The 21,044-nt window shown below is 46.4% G+C and overlaps 7 protein-coding genes across 7 annotated transcripts; 3 read left to right on the top strand and 4 right to left on the bottom strand.

Moving 5' to 3' along the window:
- The first annotated feature begins 211 nt into the window (after positions 1 to 211).
- Positions 212 to 2,334, top strand: EV420DRAFT_1084328 (uncharacterized protein). The gene is made up of 8 exons (XM_060465742.1): positions 212 to 607; positions 658 to 738; positions 792 to 1,034; positions 1,098 to 1,330; positions 1,388 to 1,618; positions 1,671 to 1,890; positions 1,945 to 2,041; positions 2,102 to 2,334. Exons 1-7 carry the CDS (start codon positions 422 to 424, stop codon positions 1,972 to 1,974), a joined length of 1,224 nt encoding a protein of 407 aa, XP_060324207.1. The 5' UTR covers positions 212 to 421; the 3' UTR covers positions 1,975 to 2,041; positions 2,102 to 2,334.
- A 289-nt stretch (positions 2,335 to 2,623) lies between these two features.
- On the top strand, positions 2,624 to 3,543 carry EV420DRAFT_1084333 (uncharacterized protein). Its single transcript, XM_060465743.1, has 5 exons — positions 2,624 to 2,694; positions 2,747 to 2,860; positions 2,911 to 3,012; positions 3,062 to 3,492; position 3,543. The coding sequence occupies exons 2-4, from the start codon at positions 2,749 to 2,751 to the stop codon at positions 3,430 to 3,432; spliced, it is 585 nt and encodes a 194-aa protein (XP_060324206.1). The 5' UTR covers positions 2,624 to 2,694; positions 2,747 to 2,748; the 3' UTR covers positions 3,433 to 3,492; position 3,543.
- A 315-nt stretch (positions 3,544 to 3,858) lies between these two features.
- EV420DRAFT_1278502 (uncharacterized protein) lies at positions 3,859 to 5,509 on the top strand (the record flags this gene model as incomplete). Its single annotated transcript, XM_060468088.1, has 2 exons — positions 3,859 to 4,089; positions 4,967 to 5,509. The coding sequence occupies 2 exons, from the start codon at positions 3,859 to 3,861 to the stop codon at positions 5,507 to 5,509; spliced, it is 774 nt and encodes a 257-aa protein (XP_060324205.1).
- Positions 5,510 to 10,596: 5,087 nt separating this feature from the next.
- Positions 10,597 to 13,233, bottom strand: EV420DRAFT_1579306 (outer membrane protein Iml2/Tetratricopeptide repeat protein 39). Its single transcript, XM_060474588.1, has 13 exons — positions 13,038 to 13,233; positions 12,819 to 12,988; positions 12,734 to 12,763; positions 12,672 to 12,686; positions 12,600 to 12,620; positions 12,275 to 12,550; positions 11,983 to 12,229; positions 11,705 to 11,933; positions 11,530 to 11,655; positions 11,393 to 11,476; positions 11,332 to 11,343; positions 10,698 to 11,284; positions 10,597 to 10,652 (listed from the first exon to the last, which is right to left on the bottom strand). Exons 1-12 carry the CDS (start codon positions 13,209 to 13,211, stop codon positions 10,761 to 10,763), a joined length of 1,908 nt encoding a protein of 635 aa, XP_060324204.1. The 5' UTR covers positions 13,212 to 13,233; the 3' UTR covers positions 10,597 to 10,652; positions 10,698 to 10,760.
- A 722-nt stretch (positions 13,234 to 13,955) lies between these two features.
- Positions 13,956 to 15,010, bottom strand: EV420DRAFT_1579302 (uncharacterized protein; the record flags this gene model as incomplete). Its single annotated transcript, XM_060474587.1, has 3 exons — positions 13,956 to 14,564; positions 14,627 to 14,706; positions 14,759 to 15,010. 3 exons carry the CDS (start codon positions 15,008 to 15,010, stop codon positions 14,084 to 14,086), a joined length of 813 nt encoding a protein of 270 aa, XP_060324203.1. The 3' UTR covers positions 13,956 to 14,083.
- A 552-nt stretch (positions 15,011 to 15,562) lies between these two features.
- EV420DRAFT_1579300 (cytochrome oxidase complex assembly protein 1-domain-containing protein) lies at positions 15,563 to 16,819 on the bottom strand. Its single transcript, XM_060474586.1, has 6 exons — positions 16,449 to 16,819; positions 16,176 to 16,394; positions 16,062 to 16,116; positions 15,952 to 16,011; positions 15,792 to 15,888; positions 15,563 to 15,738 (listed from the first exon to the last, which is right to left on the bottom strand). Exons 1-5 carry the CDS (start codon positions 16,767 to 16,769, stop codon positions 15,827 to 15,829), a joined length of 717 nt encoding a protein of 238 aa, XP_060324202.1. The 5' UTR covers positions 16,770 to 16,819; the 3' UTR covers positions 15,563 to 15,738; positions 15,792 to 15,826.
- Positions 16,820 to 17,739: 920 nt separating this feature from the next.
- On the bottom strand, positions 17,740 to 20,809 carry EV420DRAFT_1752420 (P-loop containing nucleoside triphosphate hydrolase protein). Its single transcript, XM_060480403.1, has 11 exons — positions 20,244 to 20,809; positions 20,074 to 20,192; positions 19,961 to 20,025; positions 19,873 to 19,905; positions 19,591 to 19,821; positions 19,411 to 19,536; positions 19,234 to 19,358; positions 18,917 to 19,179; positions 18,302 to 18,865; positions 18,061 to 18,249; positions 17,740 to 18,000 (listed from the first exon to the last, which is right to left on the bottom strand). Exons 1-11 carry the CDS (start codon positions 20,553 to 20,555, stop codon positions 17,892 to 17,894), a joined length of 2,136 nt encoding a protein of 711 aa, XP_060324201.1. The 5' UTR covers positions 20,556 to 20,809; the 3' UTR covers positions 17,740 to 17,891.
- Positions 20,810 to 21,044: the final 235 nt, after the last annotated feature.

The raw sequence follows: 21,044 nt of genomic DNA, 5'->3' as shown, positions 1-21,044 counted from the left end.
AGTACTTGTTGCTGTATGGGCGTTATACTGTACAAAAATTCTTTTGTTTTGTAGGGAGGACACCACTTCTTTTGATGGTTCCCATCACTACTTTCGATGCAGGCGCTTGTTCACCGTCAGGTGGTTTCCTAGGGTTAGGCTCACACAGCCACTTCCCCATTTGCTAACAATCAGCGACATGTGTCTCTCAATTTGCAACCACTCAGCGATCCGCCACTACTTCAAATTCGCAAGTACTTTACTTATCCCGATGGACACTACTACCCGACGACATACCCCTCTTGCGTTATCCGTGGCCGCGGGCACATCATTGTTTGCACATATTTCCAGCCCGCTCGCAAAAATCTTGAAAATTTCGTTCTTACCTCTCTGTTTTCCCTCCTCCCTCTATTGAAGCTCCTCCATTGATTTGCGTGCTATAATGCTGCGACATATTGCTATCGACCGCCTTGGCTCTTGCCGCAATGATCCCACCAAATGGAGCTCCTACTGCGGATTCGGCTTTGTTGCCACAGAGACCATCGATGGAGATTTCGACAATGTCCCGGTGTTGAGCGTTTGCGGGGTCTGCAAATGTCCCGCTGCATCTCATATCAAGGATGTACCGGTGAGCTGATAATTTAATCTGCTACTATGATCCTTCTCAATAGACTCTAGGATCATCTCAAGGCACCACCGAAGCTCTCTCCCGTCAATGTCGCCGTCTCTGGCTCTGATGCAACATCGGGGAATATCGAGGTATTTCGTGTTACTGAATTTTGAGTACGCCTATGATTGACATCAAACTTCAGCCGACTTTCAATAGCGCTAGGCCACAGATTGATGTCAACGTGACAAAGGATGCTATCTACAACTCTCGCTCATCCGTAGGAAACCCAGCCTTGCGGAGCCATCCCAACGACACTCCGACTCAGGACAGCGTTCAATCCGGCTCGACGTTTTCAACCATGGCAAAAAAACGTCATGAGGCGATGACCCGCGCCATGATGAACGACCCCACTATTGGCGGAGAGACATTCAATCCTGCCCAAAAGGCAAGGATATTCCCTTTTCTCCACTGTCCGGAATAATTAACTGTGAAACTGACATTTCCTTAGAGCCAGATTTCAGCAATCATCAGCAAGAACGGCAAAGATACGATGCCACCCAAGAAGCGGAAGAAGGCTGCAACTACTATCGAATCTGATTCGACATCTGGCACCAAGCAGTCGAAGAAGACGAAGGCTTCTTCCTCCCAGGACGACGACTCGCCCACAGTATTTATGATTGCCCTAGTCAGCGAGACGTCAGTTGTGTGGTCTGGGAAGTTTGAACGTGTCAGCACGCATGCGTCTGTTCTCATCAATTCATATCCTTGCATCCCAACTAACAAATATGCCAACTACAGATTTATTGCACTTCGTACTGCTCGCTTCGTGCGTGAGGTGCAAATTCCTAAGAAGGCGACAAGCTTTGTGGTGATCAGCCTGATCGAGGATGCATTCAAGGATCTTATTCGTCCTGGCCGCTGGTGTGTATTGCGTGGAGATTCTTCTGCTGAACGCAAAGGTCAGCGCACGATATTTAAGCCTACAATCCTGGTATCCAACAACCAACTTGATTACGAGACTCTCAAATTGTGCGTCGCCATGCTATTACTGGACCACACCTATACTGACAGCTGCCCCCAGTTCCGCTTACAACACCCAGCCTCGCGATGTGAAAAGTGGCGAATATCCGAACCTTGTTTGGATCGGACGTTCACGTAGAGAGCCTGATATTCCTGTTCCTTCTGTATTTGAGCCTGATGGCGACATCGATGATGATGTTTCGGGTCCTAGTGATAAGCATGCTCCCACTGATGATCCCAAAGCTGGGACGAACGGTTGCCAGAATATGAACTCCGTGACGGTACACATCAGAATCATTGTGTTGGGAACCTCTATATGCTGACCTGTTGGTTAGCAACCTCTGTTTTTTTCCGCCTGCGAGTGATTCCGAGGCTGCGTGGGATTGTTCCAGCCTACCGGATGTACCAAGTGAGGCGGCAGGGACATCCAATGTGAGTTTGACTGTGTTATAGCTTGTTCTGTAAATAACTGATATTGATTGTCATCCGTAGCTATCTAATAGCTTCCCCTTTGGTACTGCCGATCCAGATTTCAGTCACCTGGCATCGGATGGAACATGTCAAGTTCCTCCTTTCAAGTGCCTTTGGGAGCTTTTCTGACCCAACGCAGATGCGCCATGATACCATCTGTACTGGTCAATACGGTCTGGATGGCTTCTACTCCTCGGTTGTTGTTCCGGTGCTCGATGATATCGAATATGACACAGATGGATACTCCGACTTGTTGGCTATTCTCGCAAAGCTGTGTAAGGGACTGGCTCGTAAAGCGGGAAATACTATCAAGGTGCGTCATGGTCATCTACATTAATAAAAAATGACCATGCGCTTACGCATATAATCTTCAGTCGTATAAGCCACCATCGGAGGAGAAGCAAGATAAAGACAAGGTTAGACAAGCGAGCGGAGCAGGGAGGTCTCAAAGGCAGACACGGTCACCGAAGAAGGGTGCGACATTAAACTCGAAGTAATTTTTTCCTAGATGTTTCCGTACATAATTGAATAGATATCGCTTCTTAGGACTGGCTATTATCGACAGAAGAAGTCTAGTGAACATGGCCATGATTACGAAACTGACAGTCCTGATGGTACGTGCTATTTAACTGTTATGCAGTCTTACATCATGCCACTATGTTGCAGACATGACAAATACCGACTCACTTGAATCCGACTACTATACTAAAGTTAAGCCAAATCGACCAGATATCAAGTTTCGGCGCCAGGTTCGGCATCCAGAGAGAGTAGTGCCAGACCGTGAGTATTTATCATCCAGGAGGCGTTGTTTTCTCTTACAATTTTCATAGCAAAACCAACATTCACCTATGTCCCAGGCTCTTCAAGCGAAGACCAGTCCAAGTACAACTGGGACGACTTCGATGCAATCTCAGACAAGTATTCACGATTAGGTATATTATTCTCTTGTTAGTTCGCCCTGTCATTAACCCGTTATTTCAGGTAGAAAGCCGAAGAAGGACAGCACGAACACATTCTCATCGAGACACTGGGCGGCTGGTCCACCAGGCTCTGTCAAACCAAAACCCTCTGCACGATATCCAGGAAAGCGACCCTTCTCAGCTTCTTCTGGACGATCTAAGAAGTCATCTGGTTCGTTTCCCAAGGCGTCCTCGGAGAGCACCACCCCGAAGCCAGGATCATTGTCTAAACCAAGACCATCGCCTATCAGTGTCGCCAAGGTGCCACCCTCTCGAGTTCAAGAAGCGCAAGAACTTGCAAATACACACAAGGATCCCGACATCAAGTGGCCACATTTTCTCTCAGGATTACTTAATGATTTCGGCCACCCAGATCCCAACCGCAAACCATGACTGACAGATATTTTCAAGGACGGTATACAGCCAACCGCGCAATGGAAGAAAATTCACCTGGTATGTTCCTGAGTGCTCAGACCGTATACGTCTTCATTGCATCTTTCTAGGTTTATCATGTTGATAAAAACGGCACACAGTCAGAGGAATGGCAGCAAATCTGTTCGGTATTCACACCGGCACTGAACCTTTGGCGAGAACGGATAGAAGGTACTTATGTATGGCCCAAGGGGTATTAGGTCTTTTGTGCAGGATTATCCATATTATCCTAAATAGCATATTGCGTACGGAAAGTAGTACTACTGTGTTTTACAGTATATAATGCTGGTCTTATCGCAAAACATGATGTGTCGTGATACCGAATTTTGTATTGGCTTGGTAACTCTGAGTCTCAATGTCAAACTTGAAACTTGCTACATAACCGCCATGAGTGACAGCCAGGAGGGAGGAAGACATGATCCCGTCTATCAGTTCTTCACAGAGAGCCACAATATTACCTCTGAAGCTCAATTCATCATTGACTCGTTCCCCAATACGGATTCAGCAGCTGTGGAGCGTGTTGTTCACCAACTTATTGCGATACGTACAATCCTCCATTCTTTCCATGATCCTTATGGCGCAACATCTATCGAAGATATCGAAGAGCTTCTCACACTTGTGAACAACTTTTTGCTTCCTCTCGAGCATTTTCTCGCACATCCACCTCCTGCCCCATCTGCCTACCTTCCTCGCATTCACACTGGGCAGCCAGGCCAACCACGGTACGATATTGACCTCCAACGGGCTTGTCTGTTGCATAACCTCGGAAATAGCTGGGACGATATTGCTAAGGCAATGGGCGTCACTCGGGGAACAATATACAACCATCTGAAGCGTGCTGGCATACCATCTGAACGGCAGAGTTCACTGTAATCAGTGATGCTGAGCTGGATGATACCGTGGCTGAAATATCACTTGCACATCCCTTTATTGGGTCGGTGATCATTCTTGGACACTTAGAAGCAAAGGGTATTCATCTTCCACATGAAAGAGTTCAGGAAAGCCTCAGACGAGTGGATGTTATTGGTGTCCTTGTAAGGTATCGCTCTCTTTTCTGAAAAGCGATCAATGAGCTGAGCTGACACATTGGTCATAGGTGGGCTGGAATAATCAAATGTCGCGTCTACAAGGTTAGAGGTTCCAATGCACTTTGGCATCAGGATGGAAATGAAAAACTACGGCACTGGGGCTTTTGGGTTCATGGTTGTGTTGATGGGCACTCCCATCTGATCATATACCTCGAATTCTGCTCCAATAAAAGATCAGAGACTGTTCTCGACTGCTTTAGAAGAGCTATTGCAATATTTGGTTGGCCCAGTCGCATTCGAGGAGACTATGGAACAGAAAACAATGGCATTGAGATGGTGATGATTGAGCATTGGGGGAGAGAACATCGTGCATATCTTCGTGGAAGGTAAGGCAGACATTTCTCCCGTGATCCCAGACAAACTAAACAATAAACATTGACAGATCTACAAACAATGTTCGGATTGAGCGTCTCTGGCTAGATGTACGCAAGGATTCTCTGGAAACATTTCGTCAGATCTTTGACTACCTGGAGACTAATAATCTTTGGGATAAGGAGAATACTGTCCACTGTCTTTGCCTATTTCTGGTATTTCAACCGCGTATCCAGAGCCCTTTGAACAGGACCCGCGATGCATGGAACCATCACAAGATCAGGACAGCCAGCCATCGCACACCCATTGCAATGTACGAATTGAGCCGAGAACAAGCAATCCGGAGGGGTTACTGGATGGGGGATGTAGGCGACGATATTGAGACTGCCAATGACCCTTTTTACGGTGAAGAAGGCGCATTGGGTGGTAATTCCTTGATTCCACCACCAGAGGGTTTGGAAGAGGGAACGGAAACGCATTTGAATGAGGACCTGCATTTAGAGCTAGCGAAGGCACTTCTGGGAGAATTTGACTATGAGAGAGATGGTGGGAATTGGGAGATTGAGGTCTATTGTGAAGCGGTGATTAAGATGGAGAATGTGCTTTGGAGTAATGATATAGATATACCCATGCCATAAATCTGGGCAAATATTATATCCTCTCAAAAACATGCCAAATATATTATCACCCTTTCACACTGAGGTTCTACGTAGAATTCTGCGACCATGTCTCGATTTTGGGTCTGGCTTTGTACTGCAAGTCAACTGAAAGCGAAATTCCGAGGTTTGTAGAGTTCTTTTGTATTTTTATAAAACATTCTTGTCTATTCATTGATTATTATATATATTCTGAGGGTGTTACTGCATTGGCATAGACTTATATTATTCATACAAACTCGAGGCTTAGTGTGAATGTGCCATCAGCGGCCGGTTCGGCGTCTCGGCAATGCCCGTATGGGCGTAATAGCGTGCAAAAATTCACTTCGGCGCAAGTCGCGTTTTTCCGCTCGCAAGTTGGTTATAAGCCCCCAGGTTCGCTTATATCCTTCCGCAAGTTAGTAGTTTTTTCGCAAGTTTGCTATTGGATATAGCTTCAGAATAAGCAAGGCCTAGGCTGTAATATACAAATCTCCGTCCAGCCGTCCGGATACCCGACAATTGGTCACGAAAGATATGAACACTAACATTCTAGGAAGGAATACGGTACCTATGCTGTTCAGCAGGCCATGTCGTGAACCCTTGAACCCTCTGAAATGACGTTCTCAGTGCGCCCCACTGAGTTCGATCTATCGCTGTCTTGCAGAATTCCGAGCATTCAAATCTATAAGGGAGTACTGTCTAGACTGAGTCTGAGCGGCTTTGAATCCAAAGATCAAACACCCAAAGGAAATGTATCTGAATTCATCACTGAATAAGTGATGGAGAAGTAGGTAAAGATGAATAGAATGCTGGAGGAATTCGAGCCATTATAGCAATGGCAGAATGACGGGTGTCAAGCACCGAAATAAAATAATGTCAGATGGTTCAGTGGCCACCTCGTCCCGATCCGAACACGCGCCCCCAGATCTTATTCAGAGATCTATGGTAACAAATGACGCCGGTGTGTACATCACTATAGGAAAACACTTAACTTGCGGGAGGGACGCGAACTTGTGCACTTAAAAGTAACTTGCGACTGGAAAAAATTTAACTTGCATTCGTCGGATTTTTTGCACGCTATTACGCCCATATGCCCGGATCTTTGCGGACCCAACACGGACGTTCTCAAAAAGTACTTGCGAACAGCTTCTTACAGTACAGCGACAAGTACTAGTAAATGCAGTTACACCTATAAGGATGCATAAAAGTGCCGGGAGATGGAGAAACAACTAGGTGTGTGTCAAACAGGTACCTGTTTTAGCTGATCTCCTGTAGTACCTGTATGCAGATAATTTTTGTACACTATAACCACGATATTGCTGTACTGTAACAAGCTGTTCGCAAGTACTTTTTGAGAACATCCGTGTTGGGTCCGCAAAGATCTGGGCATTGCCGAGACGTCGAACCTGCCGCTCATGGCACATTCACACCAAGCCTTGAGCTTGTATGGATAATATAAGTCCATGCCAATGCAGTAGCACCCTCGGAATATATATAATAATCAATGACTATACAAGAATGTTGTAGCAAAATAGAAAAGAACTTTACAAAACTCGGAATTTCGCTTCCAGTCAACTTCCAGTACAAAGCCAGACCCAAAATCTCGGACGTGTGGTCGCGGAAATGCAAGGCGAAACGTCAATTGTGAGTAAGCAGCAGATGTTTAATTAAAGACGTCCTTAGGAACGAGATTTGCGCACACAAATCAATGGAGCTTCAAAAGAGGAGGGAAAGCGGAGAGGTAAGAACGAAAATTTCAAGATTTTTGCGAGTGGGCTGGAAATATGTGCAAACAATGATGTGCCCGCAGCCACGGATAATGCAAGCGGCGAGGGGTTTGTCGTTGGGTGATAGTGTCCATCGGGATCTGTAAACATACTTGTGAACTTGAAGTAGTGGCGGATCGCTAAGTGGTTGCAAATTGAGACACATGTATCGCTCAAACGGGAAGTGGCTGTGTGAGCCTAACCCTAGGAATCCCTGATGGTGAACAAGCACCAGCACCGAAAGTAGTGCTGGGAACCATCAAAAGTAGTGGTGTCCTCCCTACTGAACAAAAGAATTTTTGTACAGTATAACGCCCATAGCTTTTATTACCTGATTTTGGCATATCCGTCCGTGTTCGAATATGCTCCTTATTTCAAAATCTTCTGTTCATTCTCAGGGGAGCTGGATAGAACGATGACAACAGGAAAATTCAGCAGTGCACGCTTACCTAGTACCGACTTTTTCACCCCGACGAAAAAATGGTGTCATTTTTTCCCAATCGGTTACATACTAGATACTGTGGTTACATTCGGCTACTAGTACTTGAATGCAAGAGAATGTTCTGTGTGGTAGTAGAGTGAAAACAACGGAGTTTCTTTCTTCCGAGCCAATCCAGCCTCCTGCTCTTACTATATGTAGCCCTTCATCCAATTTTATTTGTTTCGCTTCCACCCACCTTCATGGAAGAGATTTCATCTTCCAGCGTCAAATGACTCCGAGTTCAATTTCTTATCAATTTCACATCGACGGCCCAAACATTTTTTTCCGGAGTACTACCATCTCTGAGGGCTTCATGCTTCTATTTTTCCTCAAGGGAACGTCCGATGATATTTTGGACAAAAAAGTCTTCGACGAGTCCCCTTTATGGTCAATCCTTAAAAGCGTGCTAGAGATAACAAGACGGCAACACAGGGAGCCGCATAAAATATCTCCCACCTCCTAATCCCATCGAGAGGAACAATTCAACTCAATGATGCACTTCATATGGAGCTGTCAAAACTGGCGCGTCGTTCAAGTGTCCTCGAGATAAGACATCGTGCGACATTCAGTAAGGAAGGAATCATGAGCCTCATCCTCTCTTCCTCCATTGGTTAGACCTAGAATTCCCATGACGATAAATTATCTGCTCCGTGATTTTCAGACACGCGTTCATCAGAATTCATTGTCCAATCCATGTGGCCCAGAGTGATAAGCCTGGGTAAGATGTCGACATGTCGAGAAAGCCATTCGGAAAACGTATGAATTACTCAATCCTAGGGATAGAAAGGACTGATTGCGTGTAAGTGACGATACGCGTCGGTTTGTTCCTCGTCGACGGACTAAGGAAGGAGTTGACGGAATGGATAATAATACGGACGCAATTGCGCCGATCAGCTCTTCATATGCCCAGTAGTAGCTGCATTCCGCTGAGGTTAAGCATTTTGACGCGAAGCTCATGCGGTAGACTAGACTTACTGTAGATCCGAGGACACACACCACGGTCATAATCAAAACAGATCTTTCCATGGCTTATCCAGATAGTAGATTTAGTAGGATAATACCACCCCAGTTTTCTAGATTCGTACTGCATCTTTAAGATGGATCCATGAACCGGTTCATTCATGCCAAGCCTTCAGAATACCATGTCGCCATTGTATCACAAGACGGTCGAAGAAGTCTTCAATCAGAAACGACCCGGAGTCAACAGTGCCTGGGATTGAATCCGGCTGATGAACAGTCCATCTGAATTGGCGACTCCCGAGTTTTTAGGGAGAACAGAGAACCGTCATAATTGAATTCGCATCTATAGAAGACAATTTTACGGAATAGAAGGTACAGAGTCTCCGATGTTTGGAGAGCCCGAACGAGAACATCTTCGACCCGAGAAACGTATCTGTAAAGCGGAATACCAGCCCATTCAAGTGAACTGGCTCAAGAACTTCGAAAACGAGTTTGCGATTGCGGCCATTATGCATATCTCGTTACTTACACAAGGACGTCTTCCTCATCCTGTGTGGGAATAATTTCTTGGATTTCGTTCTATTCCCTCGAATTACGTCCGGGTCTGTTTGAGTCACATGAAGTTAGATTCTATTAGATGTCCGACACCGTTATCCAAACAGGAATATACAAATTCAACACCCTACGTCCTCCAATTCGCCGAGACGGGTACGCTCATTGGGTCGACCTGAAATATCACCTAAATTTCCACCAGATAGATTGGCGGAAGCATTAGCCGGCCGCTCGACGTTTCTATGAAGCATCTTCACAGTGGCCTCGGACGCGATTCGGTGAGCTAACCGCGCCGAGCGAAATCAATATAATTGACACTCCTCGGATAAAGACCGACCAACCTTCAAGACTCTCCGCAATTCTCATCTTTAGCTCCTCCTCAAGATCCCCGTCCGTGGTGTTCTTGGCATCCTCGGGCGACATGTGTTGGGGTGGCACGAAAGTGGAAGTATTAGCGGCCTGTGTTTCGGAGCTCGTTCCTCCAGGTTGCAGTACTGGAGTGGCAGTCGTTGTAGCAGTCATAGCACTAGAGTCGGTCATGGTATCCAGTATAGGATCAGAAGGGTGGAGAATGTCGACGATTATATAGTTACTGTGAACGGTCTTCGAACAAAGTAAAGGCCAAGAAGAAGGACAAGAATGGTGAGTCGCGTCAGTGGCGTCAATACAATGACCGCGCAACAAAGAAACAACGTACAGAATTAGGAATGTCCTTTGTGAGATCGAACATTGTATCAAAGACCAATCAAAAGCACTGGTGGTCTGTTGAAAGCGATAGCGTATCAGGCTACGTGAGAATCATTGTCTCCTCCAAGTGGCCTGGTGAAAGTAGTGATAGAGAAACGTGCGACAAAGACAAACTGGCAGAAGGCGCACAGAGGAATATGATAGATGAGACGGATTACATCCTCCGGGGGATCCTCCTCGGTTCGATATTCAGAAACAAGGTTGAAGAAAAATCTGGTAACAGGAAAGACACCATCGTGAATCTGAACATAGCTCGGTCGCTGCTGAGGATTTGTTACCGACAGGTAAGGCGACTTAGCGATCGATAAGGAATGAACCGACACCTGGGAATACAAGGGAGTTTCCCATTTTACCAGAATACGCGAACCAAGAGACATGTCTAACGTGTAATGTGCGAGAAACGATGGTTCACCTCGTCAACTTTGTCATCCTCATAAGGGCAAATACATGGGAACGTCCGGCGGAGGAATTGCGGTAGAAAAAACAAGAGTCATGGCCTGGCGAGTCGGCCGGTAAGATATTGATGTGTAGAAAACCGACCTTTAGTGGGTTGGTATGCTTTCTAGTTGGAGAAATGAGTATGTCCGATATTCCGGTGGTATGAAAAAAATGCAATTATTTCGTGAGTCTACATCCGCTGCAATAGTGTGAGTGATATGCTGTCCTTCAAAAACAATAATACCTGTAAGCTTCCTATCCACCCCGTAACGCATTTGAAGATAATGAATAAGAGATTTCCTGCCCTCTATTGCTCTATCTTTGCTGCAAGCATCTCCCTCTTAATCCCAATTTCCTCCCTGAGCATCGAGATACGGCTATCCAACCTTGACGACAAATCTGTAGAATTCGGCGCCAAAGCCATAGCTTTGTCCAGCTTTGCCTCGGCACCCTCTAGAACTTCCTCCCATCCATCACCTTCCTTCCCTCCCGCCTCCTTCTCTTTCAAATCAACAACTGCTAATTCAAACATCGCCAGACCACTGATCCAGGTGCTGACGCGGATATCTCCATGCTTGCCAATCGCGTCCTGGAAGAACGCTCGGGAAGACTGAAAGTCCTCTGTCACCCGGTGAACGATGCCGAGTAGCAGCGACCGCAATGCGAGCTCATCAGGCGTATCCAGGTCTAGTGGTACACCGGCAGGGGGAAGAGGTAAGTCGAGAGTTTCCATGAATGCACTCCGTAAGCTGGATCGCGGCGTAAGCGATGCCCAATCTCGAATATGAGCCTTAGCGACCGATTTCGAGATGCGCTCGTGTGTGTTCCAGACTATACGGATGTCAGCTTCATTTGAAGGGTCATCAACAATTTCTTACATATCGCCATCTCTAGATATCAGTCAGAGAGACGCCTAGGCTCAATTAAGAACGAACGTACCTTCGGCCGGACTGATCTTCATGCACTGCACAAGTTTCTTCTCGTCTCCGCCCCGTCGTTTCTGTTTTTCCTTGTAGAACTCGACTGTAGATAATCATGAGCCAAGGTCCTGATACCCAAAGGATGATGATACCAACTCTTCTTCTTGATCAAGACCTCCATCGGCAAATCTTTTCCGCCCATCTTTCGCTTATCAATCATCCCAGGAATGGCGTCGAATAATTCTTGTGCCTTGTCTAGGTCACCGATAGTGATGTAGCAACCTACGATAAAGGGTATCAGGACAAGAATACCAGACAGGAAAAATCTCACCGGTAGCAATGAAATAGTAGGTGGCAGGGCTCCAGTTGTTCAGCTCTGTCAACCGTATGAATTCAATGGCGGCTTCCTCATATCTTCTCTCGGCCAGCAACGTCCAGGCCAGCTCGAACACAAGCAGCGTATCGGCCTGCTTAAACGACGCCTCTCTGTCAGGCTTCAACCCATCTCTCAGAACTGCAATAGCCCCTGGAGCATCGTATGACATACGCTTTATTTTGGCCTTTGAAGAACATGTCAGCAGGAAAAGTAGGCTTCGATAATATGCAGACCTGGTTCAATATCCACAACGAGCCGGCCGGATAGCGTTCGCTAACACTGGCTACCATTGCACCGTATTGCTTGAGAATGTGCGCCTCATCTGCCTGATAGCCGGAAAGAAGGAGAACGACACCGTGATATGTCATTAGCACCAGGGCAGCAAAAACAGAATGCACGTCAGTTTTAGCGGCAGAGACCGCAAGAGCTTGTAAAGCGAGCTTGCGATCATGCTTGAAACCAAAGAAACCGACGACACCCCTGAAAAGGGTGAGTAGGTGACGTGAAAAGCAGAAGCAGACTGACTGTATACGTTTAGGCAGCAGAGAGAAGACGAGGTTAAATAATCCAAAGCCGAAAGCCGTCCCGGAGATGATAAGCTCTTCAACGGGACCTTCAGGAATGATAGGTTGCGGCACCGCCAGTGTGGAACCGCCAGACCATTTGCTGAAAAAACTTGTCTTAGTAGCGTTGGTGGAGACGGAACGGATACTGGGATTGGAAGGCTTTCGGGATACGGATGGTGACGCGGCCGGCGTTCGATACCCATCTAGACCATTGGGGAACACGGTCTTGAATAATCTGCGAAGAAGTCGTGAGATTAGAATTATATATCGAAATTGGGGCCTACTTGGTAAATTTGGAATGGGCGCTAAAACTTGAGAATTAGCGGCTTGGCTTCGGACAGAAGGGATTTGCTTGCCTATTAAGAGAATATCTATAATATGATGAGAACACAAACAAGAGGAGAGATGACGGTATTACATGCATTGAAGATATCCCATATACGATTCGCTGCATGCAGGCCGGTCAACAGTCACCAAATTATCACACAATCCGGTACACGTACCCGAGCGCATGCGTTATCCCCAACAGAACGACAGAATCAACATTCACTATCTCCCACTCAATTCCGGGGGGTAGCCGCGCGTTGGTCCTGCTTTTGACAGCCTTCATTTGCTTTCTGGATCCAGCCTCGGACTGGGCCAGCGACTTTGCGGCTTCTTCCATCTTTGCCGACTGAGAAGAGATGAATTTGTCAAAATCTTGCTGACACGTTGATACATACCTCCATTCCCATGGCGGCCTCCAAAAACACGCAAACGCCAGCGCCCAGGGAATGAAACGGCGAATCGTCGTTTGTGAACTCCGTTTGGGCATCAGCAATGGCATTCGAGAAGAGGAAATCAAAGCCCTTGCTGGCTGAGCGCAGCTGCTCCGTCGTCCTGTCGGGTGAGGACATGGTGGTTAGGAACAGAGAGGGGCAATAATGCACGAAATTTAGTGGCCGATGACGTACTCCAGCCGGCGGCAATGCCGATTTCAATTTGGTGTCAAAATTGTCCCGAAACGGATTACCCTTGCATTCCGGCAGAGCCCGGCATACATCAGGCAAGAATGTAAATTGAATGTAAAAATAACTTCGATCTGAGTGTTTCGTAATACGCAGTGATCTCCAGGGCTATGACATGTGATATATGAAGCTATCCGTAAGAATTTCGTGAAATATGTTAGTTATTCTTCAATTTAGGTTACGCGCGCGCCCCCGTCGGGGTTGAGAAGGAGAAATTATATCTACAGTTATTTACCGGTCATTGGAACGCCGAAAAATATTTTTTATCTCATCTACCACACATCGTCTTTTTCCTCAAATAAAGTAGCCACAAAATTTTTAATATTCCTCAGTGATGTCTATACAAAGTATGAAGTGGATCAAATCATCTATTATTGAGATATTCGTAATTTACGGTGTGTCATTGACTGGTAAATGACCACGTGGCAAACCCCTGCCAAATTTGTGTCACTGTTCGATTTTTCACGGGGTCAGCAGTAGCACTAAAATCCCCCCAAAATCACTAAAAATCCATAACATCTATGTCTCCAATTATACAACAGTTTCAGGCAGCGGAATTGGCGAGAAGGAGGCTAAATCAACTGTTTCAGTGACTGATGGTGTTGCAATGACCTGTCAATAACTGTATTACGGGTAAAACATTAAGGGATCTGAATAAATACTCGCTATCCTATACAAGTAGCTAATGATAACAGTACGACGATGTAAGACGAGCATAAAATGCACAGCCATACTCAATATTTCTTTCACCTGCTGAATTCTCATTTTCTCGTCCTGCTGGAACTTCCGGGTCGTGAAGATGGGCCTGCCTCCCCAATCGCGGGCGAGTCAGACAACTCAGCCTCCGCGTCATCGTCGCAAGGACCAAAACCATCGTCGCAAGAGTCCCAGACATCCTCGAAAGAGTCCGAGTAGTCATCGAACACCTCGTTCACTTCCTCTTCCTTGGATTCCTCCCCGGACCGTATAGGTGGCTTCATTCCAAACTTGATATACGCGCGCCGCGATGCTCTGGTCCTGATAATGGTCTTGAATTGCTTGTGCGTTAGTCCAACCTTAGTCTGAAGATCGCGTTCTTGACTGAGGTAGTGTAGGTACGTGGCATGCAATGCTTGGAAGACTCCAGAACCGTTGTCGATGTGATCCATGCGAAAGCCATTTGCCTCTGGGTAAAGGTGCTTGAACACTGTCTGTCCTCCCGTGCGAAACAACGGATTAAGTTCTTCCGGTTTATTCAAGAGCCTGCATAGTAAAAGAAGTACGTTATGAGAAAATATGGAGGATGAAAATGACGTGAGACCTACGCGTAGGTGCAATTCGCACATACATCCCATCGGCCCTCTTTAATCACGATAGGATCCCCACAGGTTTCGCATTTAAGCTCCTACGGGAAAACGTCAGCAAAGGTGAAAACAGAGTCTCAATAGAGGACGTACACCGCATAATCGTTCCTTTGTAGCCTTCTGACTGGCAGCCTTTGATTTAGCCTTTGACTCAGCCTTCGCCTTCGCCCTTGACTTCGCCTTCGACTTTTCCTTTGACTTTCTTGATCGACGCGTAGCAGGAGCTTCGATGTCGAGGACGTCCATCGGAATAAGACCTTCGGGTAGAGCTGGAGGCAACAATGGCACCGACGCGGTAGGTTGGCTATCACAGTCGCTAGCTCCCAAAACTGATGGCGGAAGCATCAACTTGGACGTCGACTGCGATGGATGGGAGATGCCTTCTTTCGAGTCGTCTTCGTCTTCACCAGGAATAGAAGAGAAACTCGTGCGGAAGGACTGATATAAGTTTGGCCATAGAGCGGGGTCAAATGGCTGATACGACTGCCGATTCTGCTGGTCCAATAGCAGAGGATCAACGACGCTGTAGGGTGGAGGTATATGGGCCTGATCCAAGAAATCCATGACAGAAGACGAGGAGATAAAATGGAAAGAAAGTAAAGATAACGAAAGAATAGAACAAGAAAGCTGAGAAGCGAACGTGGGGAAGCAATGTCATGGGAGAGTATTCATGTTGAGCGGTTTATATAGACGTTCTGCTAGGTGGCAACCACCCACGCTTCCAGAACGCGCCATCGAGACTATTTGAGATATTTTTGATCATTAGTGAGGGAACAAAACGACCAAACACTTCGTAGAGAACAAAGGCACGAAGCATGATATCATTGTCTTCGTGGAACCCACACTTTATTGTTTCAGTAAATGCCACCCGGAGTAGGCTAACGAAGACTTACTTACGAGATTTTAGCAACTTGAAATAGATTGCATCCAAGTATTTTCTAAGAGAAGGTCTGCCTTTAGGAATTCAGTACCGGCGGACTGATGCCGGAAAATGGATTTCAAAGCATAGGATGAATGATATTGGATATCAGTGTTTCCCCAGAGCCTACTTGATACATAGATATTGTATTGATCTGTTGAAAAGGTCATTATCATGAAGAGATCGTCGGTTCGTAGAAAGATTTACACCTTGGTCTTTCCTCGTTGTTCACTGTTCAGAGATTAAGCACTTTCTACGTCGACTTTACATATTGTACCGTCATCTGCTACGAGTTTGAACTTTACTGCAGGAGAGACGTGAGAACCACAGTAGAAGCAGCGGTCAAGAAACATAAGTTTTGACGCACATATTTGAAAAGGTTGCGTCTTATCTCTCCGCATACTAGTAAAGTACACAGTCCCCGAACCTAACCAAAGTGGATGAGATGAGATGAAGCATTCCTCTCCGGCATCGTACCGTTATTTCCTTCAACCCTAAAGCTAAGATCAACGTATCCCTGGGGAATATCAACCTAGACGCCGGAAGTAAATCCGCTCAACCAATGTCCTGCAAACGAAGTCCCCGACACACCGAACCATAAATCCTAGAATGTCCGTTGAGCCACCACTGGGTTTCAGCGACAATCCCATCACCGAGAAGCATCTTCACCCAGTGATCATTTCGAAGCAAATGTATAAGTTCCTGTACAATCGAGCTGGAAATTTTCTCCTTATTCGTGATATATGTCCAGAACAGCGTCCATGCAGATACACCAGCGATAGTACACGCGATGGCAATCGACCAGCGTTTCTGCATCGACCTGTCATCACCATGAAAGAGCGCGCATGAAAAATAAACCCCCACCTTGACCAGCGGCACTCCTCTTTCTATTTCTGGAGATTCCCTCTCCCTGAGGATATAACGTCGTGGACGCGCTGTATCGGAAAACGTCGTGACACGGGGCGGTTGCCTCAGAGACGGTGGAGGGGCAGGTATTTGGCGTCCAAATGTCCTGCTTAAATGGATCCGCCATCGCAGTTGTCGAGCATGTTTGCCTAGATGCATCTCAGCAATAAAAACGAATAGAGGAAGGGATCTAGCCGGAATATCCGGCACGGTTCGTATCTGGCGTTCGGTTCCGATCCGAAAATATCCGTGACAGCATGTGGGTCCATATGGGTGCATCGCTCCTAAGCAGAGGAATTGCTGCGCAATTGCTAATCCGGTACAGGCGCTGCTCACAATTATATGTAAACAGAAGGAATTGAAAATCTGGGATTTGGTTGCTCCGATCAGCAGCTGACCAAAGCTTTTTAAAGTCAGCGCCCTTTCGTTGAACTTGGGGTCAACTTGAGGCAGATAATTTGCTGTACATTCTTCGATACATACATGTGCAGTGAAGTGAATTTCATATACAGTGGACTGTTCCCGGTAATTGAATCCAACAGCACCAATTAATCCAGCTAGTCTGAGTTTTAATATCTGTAACACTCATTTCGGTCGAAATGACCGGGGGCAAATATAGGCGTTGAATTAAGGCGTTTGTGGGTCCAGGTTCACCATCAAAAGCACCGCGCACGAGAATAGGTTGCTGAAATGCATCATAAACCATGGATCTCTCCCGCATTGCTTCCACTTTCTTTGGGAGGTATATTTGTATATTCAATCAAAGTCCAACGCTCTCCTCCCTCTCTGCCTCCGAGGATAAACGCAAAGATATTAATTGCGACAGATGAGGCCGCTACGGCAACTCGGACAGCTCCACTTGTACTCGAACAGAGACAGGAAAACCCAGATTTACCGAAAGATATCCAGGCCGCGGCTCGCGAAATAACCCACATTGTTTGTCCGCGATTGCTTGAGTTGAAGAGCAGAATGGACACCCGTTAAGCAGTCCCGTGGGATCACGGATCCATATTACCTTTGAAAGATTCCAGGCGTGCTGTAAAACACGAGGCCTAGGCCCTATGAAGGGACTCTTGCGTTTTGAATTTAGACGAGAAGCCCGGCGGTGGAACCAGATTACCAGACAATCTGAAGGGTCCATCATTCGCTGAGTGTTAATCTGAGTGGATCCACTTCTAAGATCATCGGAGCTCTAAAACTGACAGCATGGTGTCACGATGCGGAAGAATATTTATCAAGAGTGCGCTGAGTGAAAACATATTCGGTTTTATTGACAGAGGACCGAAGATATACCGAGCGTAGACATCATTGCACTAAGGATTCAAAGACTATCACAAGAAAGCAAGTCCAAAATCAAGGGAAGAGCTTCAGAAATCCGGAAAGATCATATATCCCGGGCGCTCATTGGTACGCTTCTGCTTGCGCGTTATACATCTGAGCATACTCTCCTTCAATAGCCATTAGCTCGGCGTGAGTTCCACGCTCTACGATCTTTCCTTCATTCAAGCACCTACGACACATGACATCAACTTCCCGCTATCATTCAGGATCACATCGATTGAATACTCACAAAACCTGATCAGCACGCTTGACGAGATGTGCGAACCTGTGTGTGACAAAGATCTTCGTCATGCCTTTACCTTGCTCCAAGAAACCATTCAATAAATCACGTTCAGCAACAGGATCCATTGCCGAAGTTGCTTCGTCAGCTATTAGGAGTTTAATTCCTCCGTTCAATAGCTTCATACACGCGCGGGAACTGAAACGTTTTCATCAAAACACAAGGGAGGCAATATCGGAAGGAAACGTACGCAAGAATTCGTTGAGTCTCGCCTCCTGACAGCTTCGTAGGCGTCCGCGGGGGATGTTCCTGTTTCTGTACTTGTATCGTTGCCGTCGAGGGAAACCTGTGTCCACAGCCAGAGACAGAGACGTCAAATGAGCGTTCAAATGCGTCGTTACTGGGAGTGTAAAGGGAATCAAAGCCGTTCTTCTGTTCATGGATAATCGCAGACGATCCACCCATAGTAGCTGCTTTTTCAAGTATCTGGATAGGATGATTTCCCTGGATAACCGAGGTAGAGTTACCGAGAGCCATGAGAAAGTTATCGCCATAGGATAGTGGATAAAGAACGTCTCCCTGCGAGAGAACAGTGATAGACGATCGGAGAGAAGCCAGCCCATAATCTTGTAACGGTCTCCCATCAATGAGTATCTCCCCAGAAGTAGGATCTCTCAAACGAGACAACAGGTTCAAGAGGCTAGACTTTCCACTGCCGTTGATGCCGACAATAACAATAAGCTGTCCGGGAGAAATATCGAACGATACGTCCTTGAGGGCTAGCTTATTGCCAGGGTATATAAACGAAACATTCCTGGACATTGACGTGACTAATATTCAGAAATGATAGCGGCATTTTACTCACCGGAAAGAGATGCTCATCCCTTCGCTGGAAGGCTTCTCACTACCAGGATACTCGCAATTTCCAGTAGCCATAGTCGAAGTGATATGCAGATCTCGGTAGCATAACTTCGCTTCCTGAAGTAAAGCAACGAAGGAACTGGAATAGCATAGTACCATCAAATCGGAACTCTTCCTCAGGTTACTGAAAGCTGCCTGAAGAAGCATGCCTGCAGACAATAGAGATGGCGTCAGAGGAGTCCAGAATAACACAGCGGAACATAATGCCTATGAAATGATTCACTTCAGTAATTCTTTCGGTAAGATCACAAATGAGCACACCGGAAAGCCGTCAACAAGAATTATGCTAGCAAGATCCCAGTACCATGGAGGGGGAACGCTTATCGAGGCGAAGTCTGCCTCACTGTATTTCTGTATACCCAAAGATTCGATTTCTTTCTTGTATTCTATTAAAGTATCAATCATTTAGAACAAGGAGGATTATGATGCGACAGTTACCTTGGTATATGTAGCCTTCTGGTACGGTCTTCACCATGGAGTCGCGATAGACCCAAGGATTGAATATCATTTGATGGAGCCCTATCAAACGATCGTAGTGGGGATTCTTCGTCCAGTATACATATCCTGGAACGAAGATACAATGAGTTCCACCGTGATTATCGAGGAAAGTTTATTTACCCGCGCCTCCAAAACCGTTGATGGGCTTGAGCAAAAGGAAAGTCAGAACGCAAGAACCGAGCGTCGTGATTAATACCACGGGCAAGGACTCATCCAGGAGGATAATGAAAACTACGACTTGAAGGATAACGCTTATGATAGCACGTAGTCGAAGAATAATGGCCTTCAGGGTTGCCCACGCCTGGCAGTACGCTTGGTGAAACTCGCCGGGGTTGGGAAAGCTATTACCACCTAGGAATCATGAGAAAGGATGTCTGTACTTGGTCCGAGAGCGAATCATACCAGTTGCAGTATTCAGATCTAGAGCCAAGCTCGCTGGTAACATAATAAGAATTAAGATAACATATAACACAGCGAACCGATGACTGACTTTTAGCGAACTGAGGATAAAGAAGCAACTTGGTCGCCGAGTCCAGTGCACGATCATTCCCTGTGCTGTGAATTTATCAATACAAAGAGTTATGTTCAACAGCTAGGACCTACATGAGACGCGCAGCTACGACCGACACTGAGGCGGACGCCAACCAATACAGCACAGGATTTTTAAAGTCTTCCATCATTGTATCTGAGTTGGAAAACCCGGAGGTCATCCACATCTCAATCTACGTAGCTGTATGAGCCACAGAGGAAATTATGGATAGTTGGCATCTTACGGTGTGGAGTCCCACTTTGACGAGGCAAATCGCCACAGCCGGAGAGAGGCTCAACCATAGATTCGCGGTGATGTAGAGCAGGAACGTCGTCGGCGCGATGGAGTAGACATCGTTGAAGAGGCGAAGAGCAAAAACGCCGTGTTCTGAGATGCTGTATACCACCGATATGATAGCGTCGTGAGAGGGTAAGAACCCCTCTTTCTCGTACGCAATCTCGAAGATACCCAGTCGCTCTCGTTGGGTAGGACCTTGGGTATCGTCGTTCGGCGTGCAGATGGTAGTCTTGGAGGAGAAAATTGAGTTATCGGTCATTGTTGAGGTGAGCGATCGAGGAAAGTTCTGGGTAGTTGGTTGGAATCCTTTCTGTATTTATGCGATACGTTTCGGCTCTGGCTATCCTTAAGTGGATGAGTCAGTAAATCAGAGCCATCTTGTTTACCTGATTCGGGACATGAATTGTCATAGTAAACATCGGTCGTGTTGCAGGTACAACACGCGTTTTGGCCACACTCATTTCAAGAATCATTGAGATCGAGCGGAGGTTAAAATTCCACGCCCACAGAGAGAACAGAAGTGAATGAGATGGTGGGGATCACTTTGTTTGTTTTTAATGATAATAAAACAAGAAGATTAGTGTATCCAAGCCGACAATTATGGCGGTGCGGGTGGGAAGTCGAGTCAAGAGACGACGTAATCCATTCCTGTCTGTGGATTTGTTGCTTCTCCAGGATGACACATGAGTGACAAGAAGCAAGGACACAATCTCATGGACTAGTAACCTCGCGATGTTCGATGCCGTAA

This window comes from Desarmillaria tabescens, assembly GCF_030435595.1.
Source record: "Desarmillaria tabescens strain CCBAS 213 chromosome Unknown EV420scaffold_66, whole genome shotgun sequence".
Lineage (NCBI taxonomy): Eukaryota > Fungi > Basidiomycota > Agaricomycetes > Agaricales > Physalacriaceae > Desarmillaria > Desarmillaria tabescens.
The sequence above is the reverse complement of the archived record's forward strand: the minus strand, read 5'-3'. Positions and strand labels throughout refer to the sequence as shown.

Bases quoted from the DNA above. Each gene is read 5' to 3' on its own strand.
- EV420DRAFT_1084328 (XM_060465742.1), top strand. From the start codon at position 422: ATGCTGCGACATATTGCTATCGACCGCCTTGGCTCTTGCCGCAATGAT. The intron at 608-657 runs GTGAGCTGATAA...AATAGACTCTAG, and splicing joins CTCATATCAAGGATGTACCG to GATCATCTCAAGGCACCACC. The intron at 1,035-1,097 runs GCAAGGATATTC...ACATTTCCTTAG, and splicing joins CATTCAATCCTGCCCAAAAG to AGCCAGATTTCAGCAATCAT.
- EV420DRAFT_1084333 (XM_060465743.1), top strand. From the start codon at position 2,749: ATGACAAATACCGACTCACTTGAATCCGACTACTATACTAAAGTTAAG. The intron at 2,861-2,910 runs GTGAGTATTTAT...CAATTTTCATAG, and splicing joins AGAGAGAGTAGTGCCAGACC to CAAAACCAACATTCACCTAT. The intron at 3,013-3,061 runs GTATATTATTCT...CCGTTATTTCAG, and splicing joins AGACAAGTATTCACGATTAG to GTAGAAAGCCGAAGAAGGAC.
- EV420DRAFT_1579306 (XM_060474588.1), bottom strand. From the start codon at position 13,211: ATGTCCTCACCCGACAGGACGACGGAGCAGCTGCGCTCAGCCAGCAAG. The intron at 12,551-12,599 runs GTAGGCCCCAAT...ACTTCTTCGCAG, and splicing joins GCCCATTCCAAATTTACCAA to ATTATTCAAGACCGTGTTCC. The intron at 11,477-11,529 runs GTTGGTATCATC...GATTATCTACAG, and splicing joins GGTCTTGATCAAGAAGAAGA to TCGAGTTCTACAAGGAAAAA.
- EV420DRAFT_1579300 (XM_060474586.1), bottom strand. From the start codon at position 16,769: ATGCACCCATATGGACCCACATGCTGTCACGGATATTTTCGGATCGGA. The intron at 16,117-16,175 runs GTGTGTCGGGGA...TCCGGCGTCTAG, and splicing joins ATTCTAGGATTTATGGTTCG to GTTGATATTCCCCAGGGATA. The intron at 16,012-16,061 runs GTACGATGCCGG...CACTTTGGTTAG, and splicing joins TAGGGTTGAAGGAAATAACG to GTTCGGGGACTGTGTACTTT.
- EV420DRAFT_1752420 (XM_060480403.1), bottom strand. From the start codon at position 20,555: ATGACCGATAACTCAATTTTCTCCTCCAAGACTACCATCTGCACGCCG. The intron at 19,906-19,960 runs GTCAGTCATCGG...TTATGTTACCAG, and splicing joins TTATCCTCAGTTCGCTAAAA to CGAGCTTGGCTCTAGATCTG. The intron at 18,866-18,916 runs GTGAGTAAAATG...GTCAATGTCCAG, and splicing joins GGGATGAGCATCTCTTTCCG to GAATGTTTCGTTTATATACC.